Source organism: Bemisia tabaci, chromosome 1 (genome assembly GCF_918797505.1).
Source record: "Bemisia tabaci chromosome 1, PGI_BMITA_v3".
Taxonomy (NCBI): Eukaryota; Metazoa; Arthropoda; class Insecta; order Hemiptera; family Aleyrodidae; genus Bemisia; species Bemisia tabaci.
The window spans coordinates 72,758,683-72,771,158 of record NC_092793.1 but is presented as its reverse complement, the minus strand read 5'-3'; the positions used below and the strand labels follow the sequence as shown (position 1 = coordinate 72,771,158).

The window sequence follows — 12,476 nt, the reverse complement described above, 5'->3', positions numbered from 1 at the left end:
CAACAGTTGTTGCGTTCGTTGCTTGTTGTTTGTTGCTGTATCCTAGCAACAGTGATAAGAAAGTAAATAGTGGGAAATTTCAATGGAAATTTTTAAAAACAAAACATAACGTCGTTTTATTGCGCTTTTATCCGTCTCATTTGCTAATTTTCGTTCGTGACTTTCCATTCAAATATTTTTTCCAATTCCCTTTCGACAATAATGTTCATTGCTCATATCATGGATAGAATTTTCATCGCAATCATTGCCGGTTTTGTCATGTGCTGACACTGACACTTACTGTTCGTCGAAATCTGCCTGAACTTTGATCGGACCTCTTCAGAATGGTAAAGATTTCAGAGTGATCATTTCTTCATAATTGCAAATCCTCCCACAGATCTGTACCCTTATATGGCCTGTGGCTGTATTCCAGTGCCCATTCCTCAAAATTACTCAAAGGGTTTTAGTCCATTTGAGGAGGTCTGCATATTATTTTCATTCTTTTTTTGTATATCCCCTGACTGTCTCTTAATCATTACGATCCCTATTCTTATAATTTAATGCTGCGAACAGCAAGTCTGATGCTGCTGAAGGATTAACCTAAGTACACCTAGTCCCATATAAGGAACAATAGATGTATCGGCGTATCTTACCGTCAACCAATTTGACTCATTAGGTTATCCATCTAAAGGCCTAGATACACACGGCAATTAATCGCCGCAATTGGAAAACGAAAGCCAATGAAGATCCTTGATTTCGACATATCGACGTCAATAGATGGAAATCAAGGCTCTTCATTGGCTTCCGTCTTTCAATCTCCGTGTGTATCTAGGCCTTTAGTCTAGATTTTAACAGTGCGTTCTCTGAAACGTTTTAATTTTCATCGTTCAACTTCACAATGAAAGAAGCGACTTAAAATTTTAGTTGCAACAATTAAAATTCTAGTGCTCTCAGTGACAATGATAAATTTGTCTTAGTGCCTTAGTCTCAATAATCTAAATAGATATCAGCCATAAGAGCTTTGATTTCCTCTATCACTAAGTACCAATGTAGAACTAAATCCAATTTATATTGTTTATTTCTCTAATTTACATTTGGACAATAAAGACCTATTATCGGGATTACGGCATATGTCAAAGTACAATACTGCCGTGCTAAGGAAGAACGCCGTATAAGCCTTTAGACGTTGCCAAGTTTTCTTCGATAAAAACTGAATTTACTGGGAGAATCTGGAATATTTTCCCCCAAAAATTTCAGGCAATTTCGTACGCAATTTAATCTGAAATATCTGAAAATTTGAAGGAAAAGTAGGCATGAGTGTCGTCAAAAATTCACATTTTATCAAGGGAAATTTGGCAACTCCCGAATGTTCATATGGCGTTCTTCCTTTGCACGGCAGAATAGGAGTAGTCCAATAGTATAGTACTAGCTTCTAAAAGGAATTATTATTATTAACTAAGAACTATTAACTTTAAAATGGAAAATGTAACATAGTTAGACATTTTAGGACTTTTGGTCACATTTCTTTCGCCTCTTTCTCTTTTTCTTCTTCAGTTAGGCACTCTGCAATTTTTTCTTTGCTGTAATTATCTCCATTTTCAGAAGAATTTGGTGTTTATCTTGATTTGTATAAACTACAGTAGTGAAAGCTAAGAGGTAAATGTAAAAGCACTTGCAAAGTTCGCAAGTCAACAGCATTTTATTCAATAAAATACATTTCTAATAAAAAAGGAAAATTACTAATAGAAAATCTGAATGTCCTAAATTTTTAGTTGCCTCAACTGGGTAAACTACCCAGTGCAACAAAATTTTTTGGTTCTCATTTTGGAACTATCAAAGTTTTCAGTTGAGTGAGAAGCGATGCCTTGAATAATCAACTGTTGCAGTCTGTTACAATATTAAGTTGCTTACAGTCGCTTGCAAGTGCGCTATCACAAGTGAAGAATTGAAGGGATTTGATTATGATTATGTAAACACAATGCCAAGGTGTTATGAAGATGCTTTTATTAATTCAGAGTCGAAGCTTTTCGACATTTAGGATCATTATCAAGGTGAATACAAACTACCTAAAGCGATAGTCCAAGGCAAAGATAACATACAAGCCATCAGCTATTGAAACTACTGGCAAACAGGAAGTTGAAGGGTCAAAGAATATTGTTGAAAATAGTAAAATAGCAAAAAATAGAAAATACGCAACTGATTAATAGTGAAAACAGGTGGAAATGAAAGTAAATGTAAATATGTGACCAAGTGAAGAAAGTGATTTAGTCAACACCTGACGCACCTCGAGTACTTCATCCTTACAAAAATATTGCGTACGGTCAAAAATATGACCTTAAGTCCTACTAATAATATTTATAAAAAAAAGAAGAAAATTAGACTTTCATTCATCATTGTGAGGGAAAACAGGTGGAAATGAAAGTAAATGTAAACATGTGACCAAGTGAAGAAAGTGATTTAGTCAACACCTGGCGCACCTCGAGTACTTCATCCTTACAAAAATATTACGTACGGTCAAAAATATGACCTTAAGTCCTACTAATAATATTTATATAAAAAAAAAAGAAAATTAGACTTTCATTCATCATTGTGAAAATATTGTAAGGAAGAATTTTCGAATGTGGCAACCAGACCATATCATCACTAAAAACAAGAGATTAAGTCCTGAATTTATGTTTTAAAAATTTCAGTTACACCAACCAGAAATCCTAATTGAACTGACCAAAAATCCTAGTCTGACGGACTGAAAATCCAGTCGCTACCCATGTTCGGGGATTTCCTTGGATCTCGGGCACCAACATGTAGGTTACAGGTTTTTGCATTGATATTTTTTAATTTTCAATATATTTGCCGACTGGAAATGACTCAGTTTTACGTTGAAACGTCTAGTGTCTTTTTAGCGCTGTATTTTTAGCCGTGCTTCCTGTTTTCTCTCCCTTGTATTTTTCATGTTACCATTGCCTTGGGCTGCTGCATAAACCTTTGTATTTGGTACTCATGTTCCAAGAACGATGTTAGACTTTTCATTAATTTGTCGGTTGTAGTTGCCAACACAATCAAAGCTTAACAGTAATTTTTTGTTTCAGAGTCACGATTTCTTTGAAAAATACAACTTTATCGCTGAATGGTTTGATCCAGAGGCATCATTTTCGAAAAAGTTCCACCTCTCATATTTTATAAAGGATGATTCTATAGAGTTGGTAAGAGACTCACATATCCGCTGGAAGAAAATACTCAAAATTGGATCCCAGAATTGTTCGTCACATTAATAATGAGATCATTTCATGTCGAATCAAACATCACATCAAATTTTCATCTCCTTCTCTGATTTTGATGAAAATTGGTATAGGTAGTAGTTGATTCCACAGAAAAACTGGCACCTAAAAATTATCATATGAACAGCATTTAGCAAAAAGGAACCAGGGCAATTACTGTGTTGTAAAAATGTTGCTTCTTCATAATTATCTAAAAAGTCTCCCAGAATAGCAAATAGTTTTTGCTTCCCACCAAAAAATTGTTAATTTTCAAGAAAAATAATCGTGCAAATATTTATACTGTGCATGTTTTAAGTATCAATTCAAAGAAAAGAAGAAGTTGCATAATTTTGAAAACACTGTAATTGTGCTGTTTCCTTTTTGCTAAATGCGATCCATACGTCCCTTTGCTCTTTAGTTTTCATAATTATAAAGTACGAATCTAATCAAATAATTTTCTACTCCGTTCATTTTAAGAATTTTCGAAGAGGTTATTTGCCTTTTTTGTTTACAGTTTGACCTTAGAAATCTTCGAATGTTCCTTAAACGCACAAAATGTGATGGAGTACGCTTATGTGATATATACGTTGGAGCATCTGTCAAGATCTATTCAAGGCTAATGAAAATAGTAGATTACGCTGATGTTGAAACTAAGAGAAAGTTAAGTCAAACCTCACAGAAGTAAGTAAACAGCAGTTCTTTTCTACCAGTTACACAGGTATAAGATACTCAATCTCTTAAGAAAATTCACTCTGTTATTAATCTGATGAAACTGTTAAGAGCTCTGATTTTCATATCGTCATAGATGATAGTCCATTTTTTGTAATATTCTTTTACTAATGGGTCTTCATGACCCATCGATACAGTAAATAAATAAGTAAATAAATATGAGGAGAAACATGTAGAGACAACTCCTTGAAAAAGTCAACCCATGTGGAGGTTTAGGTAACTATCATTTTCTGGACATCAAGTCCTGGTCTTTAGTAATTGTGGTGGAGGAACAGACTACGCACTCCTGAGAAGTGTAGCGTTATTATCTAGCGCTAGTCCAAATGATTAATACAGCTACTGTTTCTGGGCTACATTGATTGTGGTACAATATTTGGCTGATGCTCACTTTTGCTACAGCCGCGATGAGTTGTTTACTCAGTAAAATGGTGAAAAAATCATTATGGGTGCAAAGATTCAAATGGAGTTTTCACCTGCAGCATAATTTTCCATTTATTCATCTTTTTGCAAGAAATTTAGTGACACCACCAGTTCTTTCTACCTTCATCTCTCAATCACAAGCTTGATGAAAATGTTGCAAGAAATAAAAATTTGAAATGGTGATGAAAGATTCTAGAACAAATCGCTAATGTATCCTAAATTTAAGATTAACAGTAAGATCAGCTCTCAAACTCACTGAAACAAGAAAATAAGAATTATTTGTAAATTTTTTTAATTACTTCATAATGGCAATTTTCCATTAAAATTGTATCATCCATATCATGTCAATTTTTACAGTGTTCTCGATAATCTGTTGCAATCATTTTGAATCATGACATTGCACCTACTTCAAATGGTTTGCAGAACTTATGTGAGTTACCCAGAAAATCATGATCATTTGTAAACTAAGATTTCATAATCATGAAAGTCAACCAACATTTTCTCCGAAGTATAGTAATACCTCGTTTACCCAATTAATTGTGACAAAAGCCTTAGGCGGATACTAGAAACGCAGGTAATTTATTTATCTAATTACAGTATCGATGGGTTATGAAGACCCATTTGCGAGAGAATATTAAAAAAAAAAAAAAAAAAAAACACAGACAAAAACAAGATGGCTACAAGATCGAGATAAGTTTTGATGATAAACTAGAGTACAATAAGAAGGTAACGAAGTAACATAAAAAATTTGTCATAAGTGACTCGACAATAGGAAAATGAATAATTTAATTAATTAACGAGAGAGGTTGGAGAGGAATGTCCTCTAAGAGGCACTTTTAAAATTACCGATTTTTGTGTTAAAGAAGACAACTGGTATAGAGTTGATGACTTTACTCATTCTGATGACCAGTGACCTATCAGAATCATTAGAAGTAAAGTTAAATGCAACGTTCCCAGCTCACAATAGCCTGGCTGGAACAGACAAATTAAATTTACTGAAAAGTTCAGGTGAGTTTATGAAACCATAAAAGAGCTTAAATAGAAATAAGGAATCATTGTAGCCAAATGTTTCAGCTAGCTCAGACACTTGGAGAGAGGAATAATAATAATTGCAGATAATTAAAAATGTATAAAAACGTATAAAATATATATCAATGTATAATGTATTATAATATAGTGCAACTGTGATGAACCCAATGTCACTACCTGAAACTCTCTGTCTCCCTCAATTTAAAAATCTAAATTTTTGTATGTACACTCATCTTTCAAATTCTTTGTAAAGACGTTATTAGCCTAAGATGCTGAATGTCTTTAAATAAATTAACTAACTAACTAACTATTATCACTAAATGCATGATGACATATCAGGAACCCAATACTAGGCACCTGCCCGGAACTTTTAATCTGTCACCATCAACTGGCTAACCTTGTAGTAGATGCCAAATTCCTTTTCAAGGGATCACATAAAGGCAGTGTTGCATAGTTACGCTGGATTTTCAGTGTGCCGGATAAATGATGAATAGATAATCAAGGTATTACTGTTGGTAAAGTTAATCCTGAACTAACTTTTCCTTTTTCTCAGGACTTTTGGATTCATCAAACCGGATGGTATCAACAAAAAAGGTGCAATCTTTGACATGATCCTTGAGAGGGGCCTCAAAGTAGTCAATTTAAAAATGGTTCTCATGAACAATGACCTTGCCAGGAGATTTCTCCGGGACCAGTTCAATGATTACAGTGACATTTTGTAAGTTCTGTATTTTTCCCCAAATATTCAATTCAAATAATTTTCTCACTTGGAATTTTTTTTTTTTTTTTTTTTTTTTTTTTTTCAAATTCAAAGATCACATTGAAACAAGGACATGTTCTATTCCTTCTGATCAAACCGCCAGTTACGTTTGTGAAGATTATATACGTAAAATTAGTTCTCTACCACCTCTGAACATCTCATATAATTTAACTTGACAAAAGGAAAATTGAAAAATATTTGATAGGTGCTTCGAGCACCTAGCAAATTGTCAAACCTAAGGGTAAATTCAAATCCTGGTCTCTGATGGACCAATGTCATAATCAACTTCAAACGCCCCTTCATCAATTTCCTCTTGTTCCTCTCAAGAATTTTTAGTGACTTATCGCAACTTCCAGCAGAGCTAGTTTGCTAATGACTCTTGCATGGAATAAATGGAAATTTCTAGGTAGTGCTTACATAGTTGGTGGCAATTTTTTAGTTTTTTTCAAAAAAATAGAACAATTTTAAGGGGTTAGTCGTGACTGGCAAACAGTAACACAGAGAAGATTATTTTTTGTAATAGGGTTAAGCGCATGACCCTTAGTTACATATCAAGCAGATTTCACTAAAAGTGATAGGACCGGCCCTTACTCACAATCAGAGCAAGGAAATGTGACCGCATGGCACAGATACATCTTTCATGACTCACATGCTATTTTGATCCCAGGATTTTCATCAGAATTGTGATTGATTTTCCTCTCCATTTCATTTTTGTCTGTGAAACATCAAAATAAGGAGGTAAAAATCAAGATAAAACATTCCAAAGGCAAAATTTAAAGGTGTGTAACAAAGCATTACAAAAACAAGAACTAAATCTCCAATTTAAAAGACTTCTCCATTCTATACTGAATTTTTAAAACTACAGCTGCAGATATGATCTGAAGTTTTGGTCCTATCATACTTCGTTCGTCTGTTCATGCATTTTCCAGCGGCTCAAAAATTAAGTTTTAATTCACTCCACTTGAAGGTGAGGAATCAATCCCATAAAACAACTGTTAGGTCATTATAAGAAGAAGTGTCAACCTTTTTTAGAATTCTAACCCTGACCAATAAACTTGGCACGCACAGTTTTTATATGGCACCCCTTAAATACAACTGTAACCTAAAGGAACTTTGCCCATAGCGTGGCATCATATACTGACGGGGACAGTCACAAAATACACACCTGAATTGCACTTTTTCATTATCTCTACTGTTGTTCTATTCTGCAAAAGAAGAAATAATCAATGATCATTGCCGTTCACAATTTTCTCAGAATAATCTGTACAGGATTAAAAAAAGCTAATCAGCAAAAATTCCAAGGGATGATGTTAATTGATTTTTGACGAAAATCATGAAGTGTGACAAGAAATCTTTAACATTGCAAAGCTAGATACTTGTTTTGGGGCTAAACAACTGATGTAGTGTTCACTTTTCTCTCGCTGTTAAAATCTTGTTTTGTATGGTTTTATGAAATTTTTTAAACATGCATGTTGTATACATAGATTTCCTCTAATGTTATTCAAGAAGTTATTTCAAAATATTTTTCTTTAATGGATTATTTAATAACATTATGTTCTGCTCCCATCTTAGGTATTTCAGGGAAAAATATTTGTAGTAAACATTCTATCGGCATTTTAAAACTGTATTTACTTACTTTCCATTTCAGGAGCCATGAGCAGATTTTAGTGTCTGGACCGTGCATATTGTTTGAATTAATTGGTGAGAACAGTGTGCAGGTTTTGAAAGAGTTGGCTGGTCCCACAAATCCGGACATTGCCCGCAAGGAAGCTCCAACTACTATTCGAGGTCTTTTCGGCAAAGATACTTTACACAATGTACTTCATGCAGCTGAATCGTTTGAGGCAGCAGGGAAAGTATGTAATTTAACTCCCTATAGGAGTATTTAATTGATGCATTGAAATACTTTCATTTACCTGCTAATTGTTTTTATCAATGCAGTCTCTAAAATTTCAATTTTTCTGCATAATTTTAATGATTTCTAACTAAGAGGAATACGCTAATCATCATTTGATTGAGTAGACTCATTTTGTGGAAAATGAGGTTTCTCAAACTGCTTTATAATTTTTGAGTCCATCTGAGAGTGCTCCTTTACTTTGCTTTGAATGCAATCTCATTATTCAGATAAACATGATGTAACTTTTAATCTTTTGATTAAATATCACTATACCTTTTAATCTGGTTTCCTTTTCCTCTTTTTAGGAAGCAAAAATATTTCTATTTGGTGAGCCATCAACCCTAGAAAAGAATTTCCAGCCTTGTATGACGGTCACTAACTCGACGTTTTGTATCATCAAGCCTCATGCCATTCAAGAAGGTTTGCACTTCAATCTCTCATTTATCATCTTAGTGAAAGGACATACGCCTTCCTTATCTTTTTTATGGCAGAGGAGCTCACCTCTTCTCAGAAATTTTCCAATTCTACTCATGCATCAAATTTTTATGTGAAAACCTCAACAAAATGACATGATACGTAAGCAATGAATTGTTTTCCCGTAAAGTACCAACTAAATGTCTCAAGAGACCACCAGATAAGGTCTGAATGAGGAAAGAACTTCACAAGTACTCTCTACAAGATCTCTCTCAGAATACGATTCACACAACCGGCAAAGTAATAAACCAACTCCTGCAGATATTACCAAGTACTTCTTAAGCAGGTTAGATGGAAGTTTATTTACACGAATGAAGTCATTACTATTTTTGCCATTTAATTAATGTTAATCGCGAACACCTATATCTTACTTAAGAGTTGATTTACGGACTTCCTGTCATGTGATTTGTTTTCCTTGTGAAATTTCAAAGAAAAATAATGATGAGTAGTGCTTTAATTCATACTTTGTTCAGAGGCCTATTTTTGACACAGTCCTATCGGGAGGGGGGGGGGGGGGAATTTGTAGATTACGTCACGACTTAAGGAGATTGAGTAGCCTGATTAAGCGTCATAGATCCATGTTGTGGGAGTTTCACCTCAATACTTAACAGGAAATTTCGGGGTTCTCACCAATATTTTGGAAGTTTGTTGATAACTTCGGTTAAAAAGTAGCACAAAAATGTTGATTCTTCATGGAAAGAGGTGGGTCCAGTTAGCACAGCTTAACAAGACAGAATCATGCAATCCTACAAGGCAATGGTGGGGGAGGAGATAAAGATCTTAAAGTTCCAATTATAGCACTTGGCATAACCATAAATGGACGTATTTCTGCCAAACTCAACCAGAGACAGGTGGGAAAGAAGGGGTGTGCTTGTAGGCCGAGGGCTGTAAGAGTGAATGGGAATTATAAAGCACCAGTGATGTCAGCGGCGATGACGGAGACAACGATCCGAGTCATCCGAGTCTTTAACTCATGAACCGTGTCCACGACGCTCTGGTCATATGCTCATGGCTCATGAGTGCCACATTCAGTTTGCACATAGTTCCGTTTGACAGAATGTAAAATCCTGCTTTCCCATATTTCCAAAGGGAATCACGCCCACTCTAAAATTGTTTCTCATGCAGCTTCCTAGAGCACACCATATCTTTCCCACTCATCTATAGTTCCATTTAGCAGAAATATGTCTAAATAATTTCTGACCATCTTCATCTTATGATCCGTTTTTTTTTTTTTTTTTTTTTTTTTTTGTATTTTATTCAGGTTTAATGGGAAAAATTATTGCCATGATAGAGGAGAAAAATTTCAAAGTTACCGGAATGAAAATGTTCCACCTGAATACAGCGCAAGCGGAAGAATTTTTAGAAGTTTACAAAAGTGTAGTTCCAGAATACTCTGTAAGTAGAAGGAAAAAGAGAATCCCTTAATTACTACATCTAAGGCCTACATTAGCCTAACAATTTATTATTTGTTTGGAAAAGTTCTGGCTCAATTCTACCATTTATCTTGTTTTAATAAAAATGTTTCTTACACATTTTCTGTTCATTGTTCATAAATGGGTTAAAAATAGTGAAATCTGTTACTTTAATGATACATGGATGGCACAATCTTTGGGAACGTGCATTTTGGGATGCAACACAGGAGACAAGTACAAAGGCCGAATTGATTAATGAATTTGACGAATGAAACTTGAGTTTTCTATAAAGTATCTTTTTTATAATGTTATGTTAAAGACCTCCTTGGACTTCCCTTAATGCCTCCTGTGATCCTCTTCCATGTTGGGCCTCCAAAAGCTGAGAAGCTACATCCACACTATAAGCCCGGAAACCTCCTAAATTTGCATATCTAGTAACGCTTAGTTTCAGCGTTTTACCGGGCTGTTTTTCATGATTTTTGCGGCTTTTTGACGGGCAATTGTCTCCAGATGAGCCCACTCTATTAAGTTTATGGAAATATGACCCAGATATTTTTTTATTACGTGGTAAAGTTGCAAGTTCTCCCATTTGAACTATGAAAACTTTTATTTTTTCTCAGTTTGTTTGAGCCTTCTGCTGGGCCGATTTCCATGATTTTACGGCTGTTAAGAGGCGATAATTCCTAAATGGGCCCGCTGTAATCAGATTTTGAAAATAGGACCCAGGTTTTTTATAAGAGTGGACCAGGGAGCTTAGAAATGGGGGCAAAATTTGCACTGAGCGGGAAATGTTGAATCTTGGTCTGATGTTAGGAGGGTAAGGTAAGCAAGTTGAAGGTATGCTGCTTTGCTACAGACTATCCGAAAGCAACGAAATACTCTGTTCTGTTGGTTCCGTTTCGTTTTTGTCGTAGCGTGCAGTTTGAAATAAATTCCGATTTTTTTATTGGATTCTTATCAGTCCAATCACTCCAAGCCAGAAGGAGATTGGACGAGTGAGAGTCGAGTATAAAATTCTTTTAATTTTTTTTGGTCTTTCTTATCTTGAAGCAGGCCTACCAGAGCGCAAAGCGCCCTCTGGGAGTTGGGCTGCGTAGCGGCCAGGGGGCTTAATGACTATGAATACAATCCTACATGTGTCTATTAATGATTAAATAAAGTATGTAGAAGTTCTAATTATGTTACAGGGTATGGTAAGCCAACTCTCATCAGGTCCTTGTCTTGCAATGACTGTAGAAAGTGAGTCTTATGGACCTAATACACCGCAAGAATTCAGGAACTTTGCTGGACCATCAGACCCAGTAAGATTCATTCCAAGATATCATAAAAACTTATCCCATATTAAGCTTCAATTAGGATTTTTTTCAATTTTTGGTTCCCTAAAGAATGAATATTAAGAGTTGCCCTAGACGGAACTTGAACGAAAAGTCAGTTATTATGATGCTCTTCATTTCAAGGATTTTTAAAAATGTGAAGTTAAACATTTTTTCTTTATTAAATATCTTTTTTCTATTTGTAGTTCATAAGCAACATCTTAACCCAGTGTGAAGTTGGAAAAGACTGAAGACAAAAATTAAATGGAACACCGGTTTTTTGTAGCCTTACCACAGAATGAGTTGTTCTTTAATGTATTTTATGGCAGATCAAGTTTTTCATCACTCTTTCTTTCTGTTCTTATCAGTAGGCCCAGATTTTTGGGTTTGTTGCTAGGAGAAGGACAATAGTGGAAGCTGAAGCCAACTATTTTGATAATATTTTTTCTTTCACTTTACTTTCTTTTATTTTTATCTCTTTAATTTGCGATATATCAAATTTGTTTTGGCAGGTGAATAATGAAAACCAAGCCTGTTGACAAAATTATGAGGTAAAATTGTATGTCTAATTACATACTGATCTTTTTTTTCAAATATTAGATTGGATTGTGGTGTAATAATTGAAACTAGCTAGGTTTATTGTTTTTGCTCAGTTTTTTTAATGCAAATGGTGTTGATCCTCTGTATTTTATTTTACAGGATATTGCCAAGGAACTAAGACCTAATACTATCCGTGCAAAATTTGGGAAAGACAAGGTAAAAAATGCCATCCATGTCACAGATCTTCCGGAAGATGCGCCCTTGGAGATTGAATATTTTTTCCAACTTCTTGAATGAAATTTGGATTTTAAGGCACCCATGAAAATTGTTTCAAATGACGATTTTTTACACCATAATAGCAGTGCAGTCCTTTTAAGATGAATTTTGTAAGTTGTCCCATTTATTTGTTATTTTTTTCTATGTAATATATTGGTTATAAATGAGTAATACAAATTTCACCGAGTTGCTATTATTTCTCTGAAAGCAAAAATTGCTTTTTAGTATTCTCTTGTTAAACTGATCGATGAACTCTCCCAATGAACAAAAGAGGCACAAATACATAATTGAAATTTGTCAAACATTTTAGAGTGATTCATCATAATGGATGCCTTGCATACTTTATTTGTCTTTCTGTAACACTTAAGTTATAAGTTACCCATTAAGGTTTAT

At 34.6% G+C, this 12,476-nt stretch overlaps 1 protein-coding gene across 4 annotated transcripts; it reads left to right on the top strand.

Annotated features, from left to right (window-relative positions):
* Positions 1-63: 63 nt before the first annotated feature.
* nmdyn-D7 (nucleoside diphosphate kinase homolog 7) lies at positions 64-12,261 on the top strand. 4 transcript variants are annotated; one of them, XM_019045702.2, is made up of 10 exons: positions 64-326; positions 2,670-2,780; positions 3,066-3,179; positions 3,748-3,914; positions 5,965-6,129; positions 7,820-8,027; positions 8,374-8,488; positions 9,804-9,937; positions 11,142-11,255; positions 11,967-12,261. In XM_019045702.2, the coding sequence occupies exons 4-10, from the start codon at positions 3,769-3,771 to the stop codon at positions 12,102-12,104; spliced, it is 1,020 nt and encodes a 339-aa protein (XP_018901247.2). In that variant the 5' UTR covers positions 64-326; positions 2,670-2,780; positions 3,066-3,179; positions 3,748-3,768; the 3' UTR covers positions 12,105-12,261. The 4 variants fall into 4 exon arrangements, with proteins under 4 accessions (XP_018901247.2, XP_018901246.2, XP_018901248.2 ...); XM_019045701.2 differs by lacking the exon at positions 2,670-2,780; XM_019045703.2 differs by lacking the exon at positions 3,066-3,179.
* Positions 12,262-12,476: the final 215 nt, after the last annotated feature.

Bases quoted from the DNA above. Each gene is read 5' to 3' on its own strand.
- nmdyn-D7 (XM_019045700.2), top strand. From the start codon at position 391: ATGGCCTGTGGCTGTATTCCAGTGCCCATTCCTCAAAATTACTCAAAG. The intron at 8,489-9,803 runs GTTTGCACTTCA...TATTTTATTCAG, and splicing joins GCCTCATGCCATTCAAGAAG to GTTTAATGGGAAAAATTATT. The intron at 9,938-11,141 runs GTAAGTAGAAGG...ATTATGTTACAG, and splicing joins GTGTAGTTCCAGAATACTCT to GGTATGGTAAGCCAACTCTC.